The sequence below is a fragment of the Rhipicephalus microplus genome, chromosome X (genome assembly GCF_043290135.1).
Source record: "Rhipicephalus microplus isolate Deutch F79 chromosome X, USDA_Rmic, whole genome shotgun sequence".
Taxonomy (NCBI): Eukaryota; Metazoa; Arthropoda; class Arachnida; order Ixodida; family Ixodidae; genus Rhipicephalus; species Rhipicephalus microplus.
Window position 1 is genome coordinate 179,608,132 of NC_134710.1, and position 23,193 is coordinate 179,631,324.

At 42.3% G+C, this 23,193-nt stretch overlaps 1 protein-coding gene across 27 annotated transcripts in view; it reads left to right on the top strand.

The window, feature by feature from the left end:
* LOC119176963 (uncharacterized) overlaps positions 1-23,193 on the top strand; it is a 351,479-nt gene that overhangs the window by 266,679 nt on the left and 61,607 nt on the right. For 26 of the 27 annotated variants that reach the window (XM_075878307.1, XM_075878295.1, XM_075878310.1 and 23 more), the window contains one exon: positions 9,049-9,144. The exons of the other annotated variant lie outside the window; for it this stretch is intronic. In XM_075878307.1, the coding sequence (XP_075734422.1) occupies positions 9,049-9,144 (96 nt within the window). The remainder of the gene's footprint in view (positions 1-9,048; positions 9,145-23,193) is intronic. 27 annotated transcript variants of the gene reach the window in all.

The window sequence follows — 23,193 nt, forward strand, 5'->3', positions numbered from 1 at the left end:
AGCCATCCTTGGGCTTAGTGAAAAAATACATTCTCTGTATAGCGAACGCTGCTACACACAGCTAAAAAAGTTTTATGGTCATGCCCAGTGTGTAGAGTCCACAGCAGAGCACGGAGTTGCTATTTTTTCAAGTGCTCTCTCTACAAACAGTCTCATCCTCACTTTTTGATGCTGCTGGCAGCTGCTGCATTTTGAAGATTCCTGCTAGTCCACAAAAACTGACAACCAAGGGTGCCATTCATCTGAAATGTGCTTGTTCCTATTATAGATGTGAAAATTTATGATTGATTATTTATTATATATGCACAATTAATTTATTAGCCATACTTAATTATTGCGTTTTAATTAATCAAATTAACCAATTGACAATTTTTGGTTTATTGATAACACCAAGCACCGCCCTTACCCCCAACACCACTACTTGTCCGGCGCACATGAGTGCGAGGTGAGCAATGCTGAGATGCAGAAGTCGAGCACACCTAATCTTTTTCATTGCAGGGCATATTCGTTCGCTAGTAGAATGAGCCCAACGCCGTCTCTGGTCCTACCTTATAGAGGCAGAAATGAACTCGCTCTGGTCTTAGTCTTCTGTGGCGTCTACCTCCAAGCCCTCCCCATGGCTTCTAGCGTGGGCAGGAGAATGCGCGGGCATTTACTTCATCGAATGAAAGTAGCAAGGCAATGCATAAACGTTCAACATTGACGTTTGTTGTTTTTTGTACATTTCAGCCATGCAAGCGCATCATCTAGTTGCGTATTTCGTTTGCGTTCGTTTTTGGCTCTGCACTGTTTCATCTTATTCATCGCGCAAACTAAGCTCTCCTTGCCTTTGGTATACAAATGTTTTTCACTGGATGTGTCTATGGAATCTTTTTAGATATTTTACTTAACTCTCAGGTCCGCCATAATGGATCAGTGGGTACAGCACTCAGCTGCTGGCCCGAAGAATGGGGGGAGGGGGTTTAATCATACTTAATGTATGCTCGTGTGTACATATGTATGTGTGTATATAAATATGGAGGGGAGAAAGTGCTGCGCCAATCTACCCTGCTGCGCCAGGCTGCGCATAAATGACAATTTCCGGGAGGAGTGTCGATTGGAAGTGTGCGCCTACAAATCTAGCCGATTATTATCGTTGACTGAGAAACACTGAGCATTGGCTACACCAAGGATGTGGTCGCCTCCATATTCAGTGGAGTTCGATCACATTGTAATTTGGTTCACTTGTGGGGCTCTCATTGCTGTTATTGCCGTTGTTTCCCCGTAAAAGTGGTGGCACCAACATGAGTAACTATCTAGTAACTATCTAGTAACTATCTATTAATAAAGGGAAACCTTGATGACTTATACTAGCAGGAAACGCGGCACGATCATTCATTAAACGGCGGTGCACGTTTACAAATGCAAATGTGCATCTCCTGACGTGCATCTCCTGAGTACCACAGCCGATGTTGCCTTAAGTACTAACCAGAAAGCAGTGATCCCACTCTTGCGCCAACTGCGCCAAATCAGATTTACTGCACCATCCTGATAATATCAATGGAAATTGCGCCAAACTGCGCCAAAGTTGGATTTGGGATGGTCTATCACCGGCAATAGCCATGCCGGCGCGTCAAGACATGTGCACCTTGTTTTCGGGGCCACCAAAGTCACAACCACTTACCTATTTTATTACGCTGAATAAACAGCAGTTGCACGTGCGTCCTAAAATCCACGATGTTTGGTGCCGACGCAACTCTGTTGTGCAAGTCCGCTTAACGACGAAACGCGCACTCTGCAGCGACTCATAATGTCTAGTCCAATCCGTAGCGTGAAACTGTGGCGGTGATTCATTGGCGGACGTCGTCCGTTCTAGGAATGCTGCTGATAGCTCATTTGAAGAGTTGCACGGCATGTAATAGGCAAATAATTGCACATGTGCCACTATAATGTCTGTCATGTCTATGTCTGGGCATCGCGATCTAATATTCAGTGCTTCGTGTCCGCATAAGAACACGTAAATGGTGGGAACATGTTGACCCTTTTCCTCTATTACACTTTATTCATGGATCATCATACAGAAGAGCTGTTTCCTAATTCCTTCCACCAGCACGTACATCTGCGTTTATTATCGCTGTTGCGGTAATCGCTGTGGTGGTAAAAACTCCTAAAGTACCCTGACCTTTTGAACTCGAGGTTGCTAAGGCCCGAATTGAAAACTCTCACGTGCTTTCTTTTTAAATATCATCTCATTTATAAAAGCATGCCTCCCCTAAAGGACCCTGACCTTTTGAACTCGAGGTTGCTAAGGCCCGAATTGAAAACTCTCACGCGCTTTCTTTTTAACTACCATCTCATTTATAAAAGCATGCCTCCGGTCGGAGCAGCGGCAATTCAGTTTTAATATGCGCAGCTATAGTAAGGCCATCGCTGGCGGCTATGGTGTCGGAAGGCCTGTGAAGCGGCTACGCCTTGTTACACGTCAGCCTCTCGCTTTCCAGGGCCAATAGCTGACGGTTAAAAAAAAAAAAAATTGTACATCACGGTATAGGATTTATTGTTTCGTTTTGAAGGGAGGGGTGGTGCGTCGCTTGAAGTAGCTGGTGTGTGCTATCTCGAGGCATAATGGGACTGCTCGTGAACTTTCTGTGCTACTAATCTCTGCTTTGCGTTTATATAACTGACAATACGAAAGCTTCGGCAACTAGAGTGATCATTGTCCTTTTAGCCAGTGTTCTTTTGAGTTATGCGATATCGGAAATATCGGATCTAAAAGATACAATTTGTTAGTTTCACTTATGCTCTTAGCAATAAATACAATACCAATAAATTATATCAAATAATAAAGCTTGACGTCATCCGTGAGAAGCGCTAGCGCAGGGTTGCAATTTTCAAGGTCCACGCATTCGCAAAAACTTGCTGCACGCGCGGTGTTTGATATCGACTTGGGTGACTAGAGACTGCCGAAACATCTCATGCACACCGATGCACATACAGATGGAATCAGATTTGTCTAGAGCGCCCAGCCGGCCGCTCCAGCTGGCATTTTCTTATAAAATATGTAAAGAGAGATGCCGTACTGCTACCAGACATGGTAATACTACCAAACTGTGTGTTAGACCCTTGTGCTATACTGTAAGCATCAACGGTAGCTTGTAGCTAACGTGAGATAGAAGCCGCAGCCAACAACAGTGTCGACAAGCACGCAATCTGCTGTTCTAGGCCATTGTGATTCTATCCGTACAGCATCGGCCAGTGTGATTCTATCCATGCAGCATGAACGGCACGTATGAATGGACCTCCGAAATGGCGCGGCGATGTTGTGGCTGCCTTGCGATGAAGGCTCAGTGTCGCTCTAGAAAGCGCAGCACTTTTCGTACAGTCTGTTCATGTTGAGAGTACAACGTAAAAGGGTATACCAGCCGTAAATAGCGCGTGTGCCAGCAATCACATTCTTAAAGTCAAAGATCATAACTATGCCTTTCCCTCCCGCTCACTTTTCTAGCTCCTTCCTGTTCCTTGGACACAGGCGGCACGTTCCTCTCTCAGTAATTATCGATGGGAGGCCTGACACGCGGGGCGATGTTAGATAGGTCGGTTCTTCTTATCTCTGCTTTAGCCGCTGGTGCCACTTTTACCCGTGTGCAAAATACGATGCGCCGTGGGATGTTATCGATTGGGACATTACACAAAACATGACGGCCAGTGGCATAGCCGGGGAGGGGGGGGGGCACATCAGGAATGTGCCCCCGCCCCCATCTCCGAATTGTTTTTCGCCATGGCACATATAGCGCAAAATGACCGTTTGCTGCCCTCACTTCAGATCTATGTTCATCCCCCCCCCCCCCCCCAATTTTTAAAAATTTTTGAGTACTCCCCTGGCAACGGCAAAAACCAGTCGAGAATGTCCATATAATTGCTGTCCAATTAAAAACAAAATGAGTTGTCTTAGGCTTATGCATAAGGTACCCTGTGAGATTTTTTTTTATGCACTGCTTTCTACAGGACATAGTAGGGAGTATAGACAGAACGCCCTAGCCACGTGAAACATTGCTGCAAAAAGAAAATAAAGTTTGTTTAATCGTGTAGTTTCAGCACAGAGATGAGTTCCGGAGGAGGTTGGCTTTCTGAGACTAGCTGAATGACATCATATTACGCCCAGCAGTCTAATCACTTGTGTAGAAAAAGAACCCTTTTTTTTTATTCTTGAAGTCATCTTAGGGAAATGCACTTGGGACTGTGTGAGTCTTTTAAGTTGTGTGTCACAGCGTTTGTCTATCATATCTACTGATAGTCACATGGGTTTATTTATATTGTTATTTCATGAAGCGAAATTTTATTCAATCACTGTTTATTTGCTGTGAAAATAATCACGGAACAAGTTTTTCCAGAATGCTCAACAGCATGATGCCATTATTTTGCATCATCAACTGAAGCAGGTAGTTCTGCTAAGATGATTGTCTCCATAAAATTTGCAATGAATCTAAATATTTCTAGCTTTTCAAAAGAACCTAAATATAATTTTTCATGTCCTTGAATGTAAATTCAACTTGCTGCTCTTCCAGGATGTTAGCTGCTCCAGATTGCTCCAAAATGGAAAATTTTACTGCTGCAAAGTGCTCCAAATGAACAATTTTGCTGCTCCAAAGTGCTCCAAATCGGAAGACCTCGGTGGCATCACTGAGAAAGATGTTTCTTTCTTTTTTTTTTTTTTTGTTGGTTTTGGGACTTTGAACCCCACATATCAATCAATCAGTTTTCTTCCTTTTTGCCAGAGTGCGAGAAAAATCATACGGGGCTGGCACTCTCACACGACTGTTTTACCACGCACAGTGGCGACGCCAAGAAGCATTTTAAACTATTACGGGGTCCGGGATACACAGCGACTTAAATAGCAACAAAACGGTCACCATCGGCTTTCCCCGATACATATGTGCACTTCTCTACCCCGATATAATACTAAACGACAACTGACAGTTATATTGAAATATGGACCAATCGCGTGGACTTGGATCATCTTCTGGTTAGTTGCGTGCAGCGCGGCACTCATGCTGGAAACATTATGGCGGACGAGCAACTCGCTGTAGTGTGCGCACGGATTGACTGTGTGAATTGATCGTCCCCACTTCGCTTCAGACCGAGTACAGATGAGCAGAATAGTGTATTTAATTAGCATTAGGATAACAAACTTCTGCCAAGCGAAGTGCGCCGTGATTACCTATGTACTCTGTTTCACACATCAGGTGCAACGCTGCAGAGGCTAGCGAGACTCTTTGTAGTATACGTTTGCGTAAAGAAGTATTTTCATGTTTTTACCGCCCAGAATATATTTTTCTTTTGTTTCAGGCTGAGTATGAAATGGCCATGTTTTGTATCACACACACACAACACACGTGCAGGTCGTAAGCCTTGTAAGCTCATTACTATTGTATGTTTAGTGAAAAGCATTTGAATTTTTTACCAGAAATAATTGTGATTGATGATGATGGTCGACTTTAGAAAGCTGCTTCAAAACTAACTCTCATTGCTCCAAAACACACGTTTTGGTGCTTCAAACCTGCTCCAAAACACTGAAGTTCACTACCACCCCGGTACATTAGCAAAATAAAAAAAATTCCGTGTACGTATTTTCTCTCTGTCCGTATGTATCTGTGCATGCAAATCACATAACAACAATAATTTCAACCAATGTGGTCACTGAAAACTCCTCCGATTTTGGTGTGATCGAGTAGGCAGGCTTCGAGAAAATACGACCTGCTGGCTGATCGTCCATGAACGATGGCCACAGACCCTTCATTCTGTGACATCACCCATAGATGACGCTGTGTATCCACTTAGTGAAAGTACGAATTTTTATGAAGGAGCAAATGTGCACGTGTTATCTGTAGTGCGTCTGATAGAAAAAGTTCAGTCGAGATCAAACAAACAATGTGTTCATCTTTGTTGATACAGCTCACACGAGGAAATGACAAAGAATAAGAAACACAGGACAGGCGCTGGCAGGTGTGCTAGAGCAGACAGTCTTTGACGTGTACGCTGTATCAACAAAGGTGAAGGCATACCAACTCGTTCAAGCTTCAATTCTTACACAAGCAATGCTTCTAAAGCTATGCAATACCCTTTTTAAAGCACACTTATGAAATGTTGATTAGTCATTAAAATATCACACAAAAAGCAATTAACCAATTAAAGAATATATCAATTAATGATTTATCAATACATAAGTTTTCTCGACCATACCTAGTTCCTATACTCATTGTGTGTAATAGTTGTGCTTAAACAGAAAGTTTGAAGTAAACGAAAGCTTTGTTTTCAAGTTTAGACATGGTTGATGCACTTCCTGAATGTCAGCTGAACTCAGTACACCCTCGCATGTTAGCGCAAAACTGTGGCCACCCTGCCTTTTCAACATTATGGCTTTTCAACCTCTTTTTTTTCTATTATGTTTGAATGTCATGAGTGGCTTGAAACTTTAAAAAGCTTACGTGCAACACTTAGTTCTAATGCTTGTAGGACATCAGTGTTCTGCTCTGCCTGCTGCTGATGCACGCATATGACTCAAACAAGGTGTACAGAGAGTACATAATGACCGAGCCAAATGGAGCATGGTGTGTGCATCTTGCTATGCGTACTCATAAGTGTACATGCATCTTAGAGCCCATGCATACCAAAGAGAATCTAGCTGCAGAAAGTAGGAGCGAAACAGTGCAGAGAGATCATGCCAGTATTAAGTAGCACAATGAGAAGCATGGGACCGAAAACTTTGATTTTGTCGCAGCGCAATTTAGACACCCAATTTATGGTTTCCAACAGTGCATGTCAGCAGAGTAGAGTCATGCAGAAAGAAAACAACATAACAATGAAGCCAGGTGACATAACACCGAGTTCAGTGCACCTGCTAAGGTGGTGCCTTACTAGGTCTCCGCTTTTTTTTTTTTAAGGAAGGGAATTATGACATACACTATGTAGTCACTCCTACTACATCTGTGTAAAAAATCATTTAAACGTTATATTTGTAGGAGGCGTTTTATTGCAATAGCAATTATATGAACACTCTCGTCTGGATTTTGCTTCCAGCATCGGGGTCAATCCGTGTATATGTATGCGTATCTATATATATGGAAACGGAACAAAGAAAAAAATCCCAGAAAAAAGACTCCGGTGTGCGGAATCAAACCTGGGTCCTCTGAATCGTGAATGCGAGGTGTTAACCACTGCGCCACCGAGGAGCATGTCCTTCAATGTTCAAACGACACGCTATTTATATCTACCACTTACTGATGGGCATCTTGGGGGAAATTGTGTTTTCAGCATTTCCAGCAAGATGGCGTAGTGAGTGTGCGTCGTCACATTGCGCGGCGGCACGCACTGTAATTTCCCACGTGTACTTTGCACCGCTTAGAGAAGGGGAGCGACACTTTCTCACGGATCGTATGGCTTGGCCTTCTCGAGGATCGTACGCCTTGGCTGGCCTCAGGCTTTACCTGGAACGATTCTGTTGTAGTTATCGGGCGCACAAAGGTCACTGTAGTTATTGAAGACAGAGCGAAGTAACAACTGAGACGCTTATTCTCGTGAATCTGTACCTGTGAGCACATTTCGTGCGTCATTTGTGCATGAGAAACACGGGGCACATTTCGATCTGTGTTCCATTTTGCGCATAACGTTCTAAGTTGTTGCTATCGCATTCATTGCTTTGCCTTTGTGGCAAAGCTGTGACATACCAAGCACGAAGAATGGTTTAAGACCGTTTTAATAAAACTTTTGGGTGCTCTCAATGCCTTCGGTCTACAGTTCGAATAGTTGGAAAAGGCAAATTTTGTGCTGTCTAAGCAAGTGACCTTGTGTGGCACGCAGCTCAGGTTACACAAAGAATTGCCACCTTCAGCTGCTTTGTAGGTTTTGTGTAACTAAGTAAAAATTCGGCTCCTAAAATGCAGGGCAAATATGGAAGGGGTTTAGGAATATAGAAAAATGTAAATTGTAATGCTTGAAAAGTTTGATGACATGCAAGGAAAACACTTGCCAAGAAAACTGGAATTGCACCAGCAGTGAAAGCTGGTTTTGCAGTGGTTGCATAGATATCCAAGTTGGCATCCGTTTGTACATCTCAGTCTGTAATGTTCACTTGTAGTTGCCATGCCTTTCACTTTGTGTACATGTAAGTGTGGCTTGCAGCTCTGTTTAGCAAAAAATCAAAGCTTGGTAAAATATGTGTGTGTGTGTGTTTTTGCAAGGCAATTTGTTTCGACTACGCCTACATGAACTTCGTAGCAAAACGTTGGCTTCATTAATAAGTTTAAGGTCAAATACTTTATACTGCTAGGCTACCTAATCAAGAGCACCTTAAGAAAATTCGTAAGCTTGTTCTGTGTGTGCCCGCCAGAGCACCAATGTCTTCTAAAATGTGAGCCTTTCCCTTGCACAGCACCATTATTATATGATATTTTTTCTATTTTGCATTTCTTTTGCACAATGTGTGGCATGCAAAAATCATTTACCTTATAACCTGACGTATTTTTCATTTGTAGAGACTCATCCTAATGTACATAAACCAAATGGTGTGTTGCAACATCTTGCAACATCGTACCGTACTCGCATTACAGGCTGGATCATGAAGATTCTCTGGTGGAAATAACTGGCCACAATGAAATGTTATGATTATTACTTGTACAAATTTTTGACATCACTTCATTACTGCAAATATGCTCATCTCTCTGTGTAGTAAGTGCTTGAGTCTAGGTTCTAAACAAAAAATGAGATACCGGTGTATAGAAGCATCCCTTCGTGTCTTACTTAAACTTTTAGTCCTCCTATTCGAAGGTGCTGTATCAGCTATCCAAAGAGTCTGTGCTTATTTGCTGTATGTTTATGCTTTAATTTTGTTTCTTTATTTTCCTGCACAATATGTGGTAACATGACATTAGTAGTTTCCTTCAATAAAATATGCTCGTACAACTGCCACAATTTAAGTTGATCGAAAATAAAGGATGAAAACGTCACTGGAAAAATGTGAAAGGCAACTGCACATACCGACTCTGATGCATCATTTACATCCTGGCACTACAGCAGTGGACGTATCTGATCAAGTTGAAGAGCCAGCAGTCGAGAAACTTGAACTGGCACGTCGTGAAAGCAAGCGCTACAGCCAAGAGTTTGAACAAGGTATGCTTGTTGTGTAGGAAATGATCCACGGTTTGGCTTTTGCTTCATTGAGCTGCTTCTGCCTGCCTTTTCTGCTGACATCATATAAGCTTCTAGGTAATGGGCTTCTTCTTTTGATTGTTATGCTTCAAGAAATGAGCTGTTGTTTCCTTATAAATTAATAATTGTATTGAACAGTGCTGCCAATAATTTTTCTCATGTGTGAATGCCACGACTAACAAAAATGCTGTTTGCCTGTTGCTGGAGTGTAGGATTTCGACATTCTGGTTTTAGGCTGAAAAGGCTGCTACAATGCACTTGGGAATGAAAAGATTCAAATTAATCAAAACCAGGAACATGGATTTTCAGAATTTTTTACCTTTGTATATTTTGTAACAGTGGATGTTATAGAATACCAAAGTTTTATGCCATGCTATATAAGCTGTAAAAATGCCAAGCTACTTGTATAGGTCCAGTTGTGCTATTCTCCGATTGTGATATACAATAAAACCTCATTAATTTGAAGTCACTGGGGCCGCGAGAAATCTTTGAATTGAGCAGGTTTTCGAATTAACAGAACATACAAATAGTGGGATGCTAGGAACTTGGAATTATTCGAAGCTATCAGACTGGTCGTTTGCTGTGCCAGCTAGTTTGCGACTCCAAAGGTAATGTTTTCCAGCAATACCTGGTCTTAATTTTGCCGCAATCCCAGGGAACGGCAGTCCACGCTGCTGCCATAAAAATAAATAAATAAAAGAGGCAGGGTCATTATCAACTGAAATGCACGCCTGCTGTAATCAAGACATCTTTACTGCAACACAGTAGTGACACGCGGGCAGCATGTCATCTTCTTGTCATTGCGTTAGCACGCAATCTTCGCCCATTCCTTCTAGATAAATAAAGTATTTAATAATGGCCAGTGTGACAAAATTGGCAATATGTTTCGGCTGGAAAACACAATTAAAACTTTTGAACTTAATTTTCAAAGTAGGCGTTGCAGGCAAAAACGCCACCAGCAGTGCAAGTGCGCGAATGGCCGGAGTAACAGGCTGTCAGAAGTTCGCTCGCGTACATCGTGAATACCACCAAACTGCCCTTTATTAGATGCGAAACAGCTCTTTGACTAGCCTGTGTAACGCTGTCGCTCCGTGCATCCGTACAAACGCTCCGCAACGTGCTCCTCTCGCTGCAGGTGTTGAAGCGTGTGCCAAGTAGGTCACGCCACAGCTGCGCGTTGGCGTCACGCTCCCCTCCCACTGCGCGTTGACGTCACTCTCTTCCTTGCCTGCTGCGCACTTGCTGCAGCGCCTGCAGCTGCTGTCTCATTCGTTTGCCCACAACACCTGCTGTTACTGCCGCTCGCTCCGCTACTGCGACCACCGCTCTCGAATCTTCCAGTGCTCACCGCAGCACCCGCGTTAGTGCCGCTCGACCTGCGACGCCACCCGGGCACAACACTGCTGCTTTGCATGCCATCAGGGTTTCCTTTGGGAAGATGGTGTGAATTTTTAATTTCTATACAATCCCAGAAAGAATGGGCAAGTCATGATGCACTGACATTGCAAGAAGCATGCAATATGCTGCCCGCCTGTCACTGCTGTCTTGCAGTGAAGCATGTCTTGTTTTTCTCGGGAGCAGATTTTGGTTCACCACGAGACCTTTTTTTTTTGTTAAACATGAAAGTGTTTTATGCCGGATCCCACCAATATTTCAATGACGCATTTCCGTCACGAAAATGATGTTGAAAAAATACGCACGATCAGAAGATAAGAAAAAAATACCGTCAGTGGGAGTCAAACCTGAGGCTTCTGGGTTCGCCACGACAGATGCCGGGCACACTATCCATTGTGCCACGGTCACATGTTTTTTAGACCTAAAAAGATATGCCTTTTATATCTACCAGTGGCATCTCACGGCGTCCTCGGCAAAGTGCAGAAATGCATCATGACCGTGGCATCCACGATTAGTTCCTTTGATGCGTCGTTTCAAAGCATCCGTCCCATTCGGCGTGTTTTCAATAGGAGAAATCAGTTTTGTCATCGCTTTAGCACGGCCATAGATGGCAACCACATACCACAAGTGTAGGTGTCGATCATGGCATCTATCTGTACGAAAAATAGCTCTGCGAAGCTGGCTTTGCCTGGCTTTGACTCCGCGTTTCCCACTTTGCCCAGTGAATAACTGCGGCCGGTCAAAGGGAAAGCACGATGCGCGTTGCGTTTCCCGCTGGTTAAGCAGTGGTGTTAAATAACTACTGCATGCCGCGAGTAGGCGACCTTGGCCCAAGGTCGGCGTCCAATCAGTCACACTCTCCTGGCTGTCACATTGCTAGCCACCATAACATCACTTTCTCTCATTCCACTCTCACTGTTTACTACAGCTACCTCAAGTATATGTAACTAAATGAGTTTGTTTATTTATTAATGATTTATGTTAGTTGTCGAGATGGAGATGTAAGGGTTGACATGGTTGCATTGATGTTAAGCAGTGCTATAGCTGTCAAACACAAATAGACAATGCCCAACTGCTTCTATAAGGGCTCCTTTCACTTTCGTGTTTTACCAATTCTTATGACAGAGGGATCAACCATGTTTTTTTTTGTTTTTTTTTGCGTAAGGTAGGGAGGTTGAGGTGCTTCAGTTGCCACTCATTAGTATTGCTACGTTGCATTGCCTTGTGGCTGGCTCCTAAGGGCTGTCATTTCCATGGATTTGCAATGAAATAGGGAATTGGCACGTGGCACCCAAAGTTTTTGAATTACCCAGGCTGGTGTTGACCGCCGCTTCAACTTACCCGCTCAGACTTGCATTGTAATATACGGGACTGCGGAAATATTTCATATTAAGCAGGATTTCAAAATAACCGAGTTTTAATTAATGAGGTTTTACTGTACCCCAGAAACATTTTTTGAACTACACTTGTCACTTTGTCTTGCATGTTTGACATGAGGCATTAGGAAGAACTTATTTCATTATGAAACCTTGCTGCATGAAGTTGCACAAACAGGTAATATTTATCTACTGATCAATTTTAGTAATATATAAAATGTTGACTGCTTTTACTTCCATAGCTACAACAAAATTCTTTATTTTACAGGACATTATCATGCACATAAATGTGTTATATGCCATGAAAATGTACTTGATTCTTGTGGATTCTGCTGGAATATTTTGTTTCAGACTTTAATGAGCAAGGGATATAGGACTTCTGTCTTTTAAATTAAAGCAAGCGAGAATGCACTCCTATCTAAGCAGTAATTTTTTTTTGCATATCTAGGTATTAATTTATGCTTTTTTATGCAAATGCATTCTAACAGTGTGCATTGTTATAACTAGTTGCACACTTTTTTTACTTAGGCAAAAGGCTATTGTCAGTTTGCGTTTTTCGCCTTCGTTTAGGTGTCTGTGTCATGCAGTATTATTTGATAGGCAAATTAAAAAATATGCTTCAAGCATTGCAGTTATAACTCGAATTGCGGACAGAGTACTGTTGTTCAAGGCCTCATATATTTTTTGATTGATCACTTTTTAACATTTTTTTAGGGCATAGTACTGAATTTCACCAGTTTTGGAAATGTGAATAAACGTAAACGTCTAATAGAATTTTCTTTAAGTGAAGATCGTAAAGATATGACGTTGACATAAAGATATGTCAAGTGATGTAGTTTCCAATTTTATTTTACTCAGCCATTCAGCCATTTTTTTTTGTGCATTCACTAGCTTTTAGCATGTGTTACGAGAGTCCTTACTACATTATCTGGTCAAAGAGATTGTTCAAGTTGAGTAGCTGCATTCACCCTAGTTTTTATGTGAATAAGGCATTAACTGTTTTTTACCTAATGGGACCTTGTGTACAAACAGTACACTATTGTATGTACTGTTCAACCCGGTTGGTCCCTTGTCTTAGTTCCTCTGCTGTGCTCTTCACGTAACTATTAGCCATTGTGTAAACTGGCTGCGTAAAATTATAAAGTAACCTTTGCTTTATAAGCCTTTGCAACATTTTGTGTGTGTGTGTGTATATATATATATATATATATATATATATATATATATATATATACCAATCATCATGTGTGCATGCACAGTAGTGGCTCATCCCAGTGATAATAACTATATGCTAGTGTTTCAGCATTGTCAAAGTTTGTTAAGCTACTTGCTTGGTACGAGCAGGGCTGCAAGTGGCAACTGAATCAAATGCAGTCGAAACCCTCAATAACAAAATCACTGGGGAAACTGAAAAATTTCAATTTCATGAGAATTTCGTTGCCGCGAGTATGAGACATAAAAACAGTGATACGGCCAGCAGAACGAAAATTTATTGCCAGAAGTCGGTCAACTTGTCATGCAACAACTTCAAAGCTCTCCCTTCGCACTCGAAAAAGTGGTCCATTGCTACGTCGTTGTCATGTGCGCCGAAGAAAGAGCGAAGGATGTTCCGCGCATCCAAAACAACCCGCGGGTTGGGTTTCTCCGCGTGCCTCTCTTCTTGGTCCTCGGTGTCGTCAGCTTCGTGCACGCTTTCGATAATGGCCTCGTCAGTCACTTTCTCGTACAGGACTATGTCGTCATCGGCGAACGAATGCATCAACGGTGAGTTCTTCTGGGATGTTGATGTCGATGGCTCGAAGTTCCCCCAGGCGTTGGTCAGGGATAGAGGCGCTGCACTGCCACTACTCTCGCCGTCAAGTGCGTCTTCGTCCAAATCTTCGTCTGGTGAGGCCGGAGCGCAATCCGTGCGTGATGCTTGCACGGGGGTGGTGAAGCCCGCATGCTTGAAGCAGTTCCCAATACTCCTCGGCAATATCCTTCTTCTTCCTGCCCTTTTCAACTTCGGCAATGATGGCAGCCTTATCGCGAAGCGACAGAAACTTCCGCTTTTTGCTGGTGGAAGCATCTTAGCAAGAGCGGATGTGCCATTAGCCACCCACAGCACTTTCACGCAAACAGCTACACACAACACAACTCGAGGCGCTCACGTGTGTGAGGCTACGGAAGTGACAAAATGACGGAAGCGACAAAATGACGGAAGCAATGCAGGATATTGTGTTGCCCCCTAATGGTATCTCTGCAAGGCTGCTTAACATGATGATGATATTGTTGCCGTTTTTTTCTTTTTCCGCGATCAACGGAGAATTCGCTTCTGGCATCAAGCTTTTCTCAGTTGTCATTGCAACTTCATCTCGATTTCGCCACTAGTTCCAGTCTTCTTTTCGTAGTTTTGATTGATTCCAATTGTTGGTGTTGATTTGGCCTGTTGAGCTCGTCCGACGGTGCCATCTGCATTCTAGCATGATCATTTGCCATCGCCTGCTGCTGTGTGGCCAAGCATGTTGCCGTACACAGACCCCATTGCCGATTTAAGTAAACAAAAATGGCGGTACCCATGCTAGCGCGGCAAAAGCAGACGTTTACAAATTTTTAGTGCGCATGACATGCATACGGGCATATTTTAGACAGTTAACCTTTGGCGGTAGGGTAAAATAAGGCCCGCACCGTGGTAGAAAATTCGTTAATGCGGGATCGCTGTACAAAAACATTTCGTTGCTGCGAGATACGTAATACATGGGCTTCTATAAACGTTTGCCGGGGATCCGGAAATATTTGGTTGCTGCGGGGATTTCGTACTCGCAGGGTTTCGTTATTGCGGGTTTCGACTGTAATATGGGTCATGTGACTGCCTGCTCAAAGGAAATTCATGGTTCTCACGTGTGTGACATTCTTATAGTTGATGCTAACTATTTAACAGGGAAACAAGCATGCAGTGAGTGGCTGAATCTAACATTTTTTGCTCTGGAATGCTTTGCCTTGACTTTTTCTGGCTGTGTAATGGGAAAATGTGGTGCTGAATATGCTCCAGTGTACTTGTTATTTGCACAACATGCTGGAGAACATATGTAGCATAGTATTGTGCTCAACTACTAAAACGAAAGGGCCAAGTAAGGAAGACACTGTAAAATGACAGCATAACACTTCTATTTGACCGCTTCCTGTATTATGCAGTCTTTAAAGGTTTCATGTGTGTAAATATGTAGCTCTTCTGTCACCTATATAGGCTTCTTTTCTATAATGTATTGTATGGTGTTATACCTGTTCTTCTCATATCAGTGTAAGATTGAATGTTCCATTGATTTTCCTTCATAACATTGTGCTGTTTCAATTTCTTTGCTGGCTGGCTTGTACCTACATTCTGTGCTTTTTCATTATTATGGCTGTCCTTGCACTGCTAATTATGCATATTTGGGCTAATACCGTACTTGCTCTCTGGGATGCCCTCCTTTTCTTGCATTGCATTGGATCTGTCTTGTACCTGTATAATGAATAAGCTAAAGGCGAGCATGGCTTGCTCCTACAATTGGAGAATCTTCTTTATTCTTGCCTCAGTGCTTTGTCTTGTTCTTTGTCCTAATCTTTCTTCTAGGTCATTGCTATAAAAAACTTACCTTTGTGGTTCAGCAACTGTAAGAACAACCGTGAGGTCTTGTTACAAAATATCTGATGAATATCTGTTAATTAAAGTTAAATTAATATGAACAAGTACAAAAAAATGTGATAGCATTTTTTTAAATTATGGTTTTGAGATATGTAATTGGAGACATAGGTTTCTGAACCATGAGTGCTCATAAACTTGCATACTTGCATCAACTGGCAGCATCGCATTTGTTTTTGAATCTGCACCAGTCTTATTCATCTTTTGCTCTCAAGGAGTTGTCATCTGAGAGCATGTGCACAATATATTAAATGCGAAGCATTTCTTTGCGTACTGCAGGCACATTTGGCATCTATCTGTGTATCAGCTAACTACCGTATTTACTCGATTCTACCGCGCCCTCGATTATAACGTGCACCCGATTTCCACCGAGAAAAAAAAACGTAAGACATCGATTGCAACGCGCACCCATTTTTCTCGTTGGCCCGCACGATCACACCACTCGAAAAAACGACTCCTTTCGGGAGCGTCTTCCATTTAAATATGAGGTACGGGCGAAGCTTGTGCCCATCTGACGTGTAACAGAGCATTGCCGTCACTGTAGTTTTACCGTGGACTGATGTCAGCACGTGAACTTGCTTCGCCCCCTTCTTCTCGACGGTTGTGGTGCCAGGCATGTCGAAGTAAAGAGTTGTCTGATCGGCATTCCCGATTTGCCCAAGCAGGTAGCCGTTGTTGCGCCGCAAGTTTAGGACGAACCTCTGAAAACTGTGAAGCTTTTCATCGTACTCCTCCGCCAAACTTTTCGCATATGCATGTTCCCCTTCACAGGGAAAAGCCTTTCCTCTTCATAAAGTTAGTTAGCCAGCACCTGCTCGCTTTAAACTGGCTCCGCATTAGACCTTTTTCTAAGACTAATTGCATAGCCCGCACTTGGAGCAGTTCTGTCGTCACGGGCCGCTGTGCCGCTCGCTGCTCAAGCACATACTCGCCGAGCAGCTCTTTAATTTGCGGAAACCGACCCTGCTGTGGTCCACTGAAGCCTTTGCGTGAAGCTTTGCTGTCGACAATCGTCTGCTTTTGTTTCCGCCGGTCCCGCACGCACGTTTCGGGAACTCCGAACGACCGCGTTGCGGCTCGATTTCCATCCGTTTCTGCACACGCGATGACTTTTCCTTTAAAAGCGGCATCGTGGTGCACTCGAGTTTTTGGAGTTGGCCCTTCCACGCCGTCGATGCTAATGCACTACTAGATGACGAACTTCTCAGCACACGTACGAAGTGCCTCACATGGAAAACACCTAGGCAGAAATGGCCGACGCACGTAGGGGGCGGCCATTTTGGATTTGCCGATGGCAATAGATTGACCGTAATTTTTTTGTTCGTACTCGATTCTAACGCGCATGCGATTTATGAACTCGCCTTATTGGAAAAAAGGTGCGCGTTAGATTCGAGTAATTACGGTAGCTAGCTGCCTACATCTGGGTGCTCTCATGATCACCTCCTTAATTGGGATACACCAAAATTATTATGGGAAGGCAGGATGGTTTGACAAATACGACTCACTGGTGATGACATGAATAATGAATGTCACTATCGTCAAACACTTAAAAAAAAAACAGTGGCACATAACTGGGAGCAGGTATGTGCCACTGGTGTGCGGATATGTGCCACAGGTGATAGGCATTTTATATCTACCCAGGAACAGCGAGAACACATGGGTAACACTTGAGTGTTTACAAAAAGCGGCCATAGGCAGCATTGACTGGATGAATGGAAACAATAAATGTCAGTGTCTCAGCAGGAATCAAACTCTAGTGTTGTGCGTGGCGATGAAGTATTCTAGTATTGTACCACAGAGCAAACACCAGGCCTCAGATATACTTTTCAGATAGACCCTAATGTTCATGTAATGTCAATTGTGGTTGCAGTGCTGGCTATCTGATTTTATAAAGATTACATATGTACAGTTGGCCAAATCTTTAGCTATCGTGTATGAGTGGCAGTTTTTTCTGTTTATCTTTGCCATATGACTGAATTAAGTTTCAAGAAAGGTGAGGACAAGTGTATGCCCACAAAGCACATGGCCACGAAGCAATTTTTTGTAACTTCATTTCATAATGTGGCGCTGACAGAGAAAAAAGTGGCCGCTGCGCACAATAGTTGAAGTTTTGGCCGACTGTACTTCTATAATACAGCCGCCATGTAGGATTAATGTAAATTGTAGTTCGGCCTCATGCGCTAAAGTTGGTTTGTATAGCAGTGTTGAGGGCTACCATTCTTGTTAGACCCTGCTGAAACACCAGCGCTTGATATCAGCTTATAACACTTCTGAAGTTCCTAACACCAATGTTGCTGTTAACATCGTTATGCAACTGTAAACAACTGTTAATATTTATTTATTTATTTCAGAAATACTGCCAGCCTCTCACATGAGGCCTAAGGCAGGGGTGGGTGATACAAAGAAGGTAGCATATAGAAATGCAACAAAAAGAAAACATACCACGTGTAGCTACAACATTGAGAAAAAGTGAAACGCCAGTACTTACACAATAGCGATTTTCACGGGCACACATGTAAAAAAAGAACAGCAAGAAAGCAACACAACAGCAATGACGACAAGCATCTGCTCATAAAAAAAAAGTTAAAAAAAAAGTAACTGCCATATACCAGGGCAGAAAATCAGCAATGAGTCAGAATACAAAGCCATGAACACAAGCATACCATGATGATAACTTTAAGAAATAATACAGAGCTAGGTGAAAAGAAGATGAAAGTCATGTGGGATGCCGGTGTCTAAGTTTTTTTATGAATGACTGAGCATTTTCGCAGTTTATCGAATCTCCAGGCAGAGCATTCTAGTTAGTAACAGGGCACTAAAAAATGAGTTTTTAAAGACTGTTGTTTTACAGGAATAGTCCTTCAGTTTTTTCGGATGCTCTGTACAAGTATATTGGCGGTGAACAGTTTCTATATACGCATCCTTATTTATTCAGAGCTTATTGTGGTAAATTAAAAACATGTACTTTAACATGTAAACATGTACATTAAAAACATGTTGCCGTCTTACCTCCAATGTATCTAGGTCAGCTCTTTTCAACAATTCACTGGGTGTTGCAAGGTAGCTGTAACGATTAAAAACGTATGAGATTGCTTTTCTTTGAATCATTTCGAGTGTGTTAATATTTACTTGGCTGTGAGGATCTCAAACCACAGATGAGTATTCAAGGATCAGACAGATAAAAGTGTTATACGCAATGAATTTTAATTTTGGGATGAATTTGTGCAAAGCACGTCCTAGAAATCCTAATTTTTTATAAGGCTTTTTTTTTTCAACACAGGCAGTATGCTCATCCCACTTAAAATCTGTGCTTAATACAACCCATAAAAATATACTCACCCGGAGTGAGTCCGGGTAAGTATACTTTTATGAGAGTGAGTCCGAGTGAGTCCCGTTGCAGAAAGTTTTCGTCAGTTTGAGTCCGAGCGAGTCCGGCTCGGTAAACTTTTCGTGAGTCTGAGTCCGAGTGAGTTCAAAGCACAAAATATATTTGTTGACTGAGTCTGAGTGAGCTCCACAAGTTTTGCCAACCTATGCTTTAAATCATCATAAAACTTTCCTGTTTTGATTTCACCCTTTTTTGGTGCTTAATTAATGTAGTATGTCTGTAGATGGCTTCTTCTTAAAAGCATCTATCTAGTATAATTTTTATGAATGACTGATATTTATGAAGTACTAAGATTGTATTAAACAAAGAAGCAAGCACCCGAAATTCCATTCCTTCATTCATTCGGGATGAAAACGTTAAGGTTGTATTAAACAAATGAATGAGCCTTCAAAATTTCCTTTCTTCATTCATTCATTGCGAGGCGCTCATTCTAGTAGACTTGATGTGTTCAGGTAGTATTCGAGGACTTATTGGTGAGCTGTCCGCTTGTTAATGGTTCACATGCTATGTGACGCCGTCTGGCAAACAGAAGGAGCGTTCTGCTGTTGCTGTCTTGGCTACAAGCAGAACTGACTAACACTCCCAGGTTTCATGCACATGAATACCCAGAATGTGGACAGGGGATTGACTGCTGCTGTAGCTCAGTTAATAAAAGCATTGGGTGCATAATTGGTAGGTCGCAGGTTCGACCCCTGCTGGTGGCAAGTTGTCTTCTCGTCCACTTTACTTTCTTCAGATCTATCTCTCAATTACTAAAATAAACTTGCAACAGAACAATTAACATTCCTTATATATTAATTGGTTTCCTTGTCCACTGGTTTTGATCAAGGCTGTGTTAAACAAAGAAACAAGCCCTCAGAATTCCCTTCTTTTAATCCTCTTATTGTCAGTAGCACAAGAAGAAGCCATTAATGTCATAGAGAAGTTTGTCAGCCAACAATTAACTTGACAACCCCAATACTGTAGCTACACTGAACTCTCATTGATTCAAACTTGGAGGGACCTCTGAATTTTGTTGGAATTATCAACAAGTTTGAATCATCAGAAGTTCTTATATAGATGACTCCAGGTGAGGTGACACCACACATTATGATTAGGCATTGATTTTAACACATTTAAAAATTTTAGGTGTCTTTAAGCCCTAACTGCACACAGTGAAGAGAAAACAGAGGTGTAAAATCCACAAGTTTATTGGCCATTTACTGCTGATCAGACCTTTTGAAGAAATCGTGAATTGCCCACTACTTCATTGCTATAGGTATGTGCCTTCAGCACAAAGCTCTCTATATACTAAAACCTCGATATAATAAAGTCGGATATAACAAGGTAAATGAAAAATAGTCTTGTAATAGACATAGTATTAGGAATAAACCTTTATAATCAATATTTGGATATTACAAACTTATTTTTGTGTAAGATAGTATTAAGAATAAACCTTTATAATCAATATTTGGATATTACAAACCTATTTTTGTGTAAGATACAGTTTTGTTATAATGAAGTTTCAGTGTATCAGTTGATAAGCATCACGGTTTACCATGCGTCTGCTTCGATTGAAATGCTTGTTTATTTGCAAACCCTTTTGCCTTGAAGGCTTCAGGTGCTTATTTTTCATTTTTAGACTGTTAGGATTGTATAAGCTCACAAATTTTTAAATAGTAGTAGGAAAGCAGCAGATATTGTCAATTATGGACCTGCAAAATGTATTAATTAACCGAATGATGAAGTTTGAAGGCTTTTAAATTCATTGAAAGAATAGAGGGCCAATTGAAAAATGGAATTTTGTTTGAATTAAGAGAGAGTATGAATTATCAGAGTTTGAATTATCATGAGTCTACTGTACTTACTGATGACATTGCAAAAGTATCCAAGTATCTTATGGGGCAAGTGTTGTCTGAGATACATTTATTCTGCTGGTATGTTGCGCCTGTATCTCAAATACTTGTCATCTCTGTCTCTTGTATCGTATCATGATTCAATTGCTAAGTATCTTTGTTTTGATCTTAATGCCAATATAAATGGCAAGACATTGAATTGGTAGTTTTGCAGCTACCGTATTTACTCGATTCTACCGCGCCCTCGATTGTAACGCGCACCCGATTTCCACCGCGAAAAAAAAAAAAAAAACGTAAGACATCGATTGCAACGCGCACCCATTTTTTCTCGCTGGCCCGCATGATCACACCACTCGAAAAAACTACTCCTTTCGGGAGCGTCTTCCATTTAAATATGAGGTACGGGCGAAGCTTGTGCCCATCTGACGTGTAACAGAGCATTGCCGTCACTGTAGTTTTACCGTGGACCGATGTCAGCACGCGAACTTGCTTCGCCCCTTTCTTCTCGACGGTTGTGGTGCCAGGCATGTTGAAGTAAAGAGGCGTCTGATCGGCATTCCCGATTTGCCCAAGCAGGTAGTCGTTGTTGCGCCGCAAGTTTAGGACGAACCTCTGAAAACTGTGAAGCTTTTCATCGTACTCCTCCGCAAAACTTTTCGCATATGCATGTTCCCTTTCTCTTCATAAAGTTAGTTAGCCAGCACCTGCTCGCTTAAAACTGGTTCCGCATTAGACATTTTTCGAAGACTAATTGCATAGCCCGCACTTGGAGCAGTTCTGCCGTCACGGGCCGCTGTGCTGCTCGCTGCTAAAGCACATACTCGCCGAGCAGCTCTTTAATTTGCGGAAACCGACCCTGCTGTGGTTCACTGAAGCCTTTGCGTAAAGCTTTGCTGTCGAAAATCTTCTGCTTTTGTTTCCGCCGGTCCCGCACGCACGTTTCGGGAACTCCGAACGACCGCGATGCGGCCCGATTTCCGTCCGTTTCTGCACACGCGATGACTTTTCTTTTAAAAGCGGCATCATGGTGCACTCGAGTTTTTGGAGTCGGCCATTCCATGCCGTCGATGCTAATGCACTACTAGATGACGAACTCCTCAGCACACGTACGAAGTGCCGCACATGAGAAACACATAGGCAGAAATGGACGACGCGCCATGCCGACGCACGTAGGGGGCGGCCATTTTAGATTTGCCGATGGCAATAGATTGGCCGTAATTTTTTTGTTCGTACTCGATTCTAACGCGCATGCGATTTATGAACTCGCTTAACCGGAAAAAAGGTGCGCGTTAGATTCGAGTAATTACGGTAGTTGCATGATGAATGGAACTCATAGGTCCAAAACACTAAGGCTGCAATAAGTGCTCTGTCTGGTACAATAAAACTTCCATCAACTTTCTAGAGCTATAAGCAAGAGGCAGGACTCCTCATCTGAACAGCTGCTGCTTCTGCCACTCCCTTCAACAGGACTCTATTACTTGTCTTTCCTGATGCCCTCTCTATGAGGCTCTTTGATCTCTCTTCCTTTTTTTTATTGTGTTTTCTTGTGTGTTGTTGCATGAGCATTCTTTTTTCTGGAAATTACCTGTGCACCTTATGAAAAAGGAGTACATACAAAATAACTAATTCATACAGCAGTGTTCATGAAAAAAAAAAACAATTCAATAACTATAAAAAGGTATAAAAAAGGACACTTACAAAATACACTTAAACATGACAGGAAGACACAATCATACAAGAGGCATAACTGGCAGCATAGAGAAATAAGAACAAATGGAACTGAAAAAGCCATGTGCGAAGAATTGAATGGATAACTAAATAAAAAGGTAGCAGTTTCGGCACAAGGCGGAAACAATGAATGCGATAGTAACACATCAGACTGTTATACAAAGTAAGGCTAGGAGACTTGGGAACCATACAAAATGTAGTGAACACGGTCCAATGTGCGTTGCATTGCAGCGTTTCTCGCATGCGCAGCATTATGTTCTTCCTGTGTGTGGGTACGTATGTGAGCCCATCTTGCTTCAGTGCGACTAGCATTGCGCTGGAGCTGTGCGTACGACACTCGGTGGCATCACAAAGGCCAAACTACATAAAGCGTTTTTAGCCGGCATTAGTCTGGCATTTCCTTCCATGGCGTCAGTTGACGTTTGACATTGTCGATACCAGTGACGGTAGCAAAAAGTACAGTTTAAACCTTTATGAAAATGTCCACCTCAGATTGTCCCAGACATCGTAGTGTGGGTGTCGATGTCGCAAGTAGCTGGATGATGGGAGAAGATTGCTTGCTTGCTTGTTCCTTGATTTATAGCGCCAACCCACCACGGGGGATTGGCTGTGAACCCAGCAGTTAAT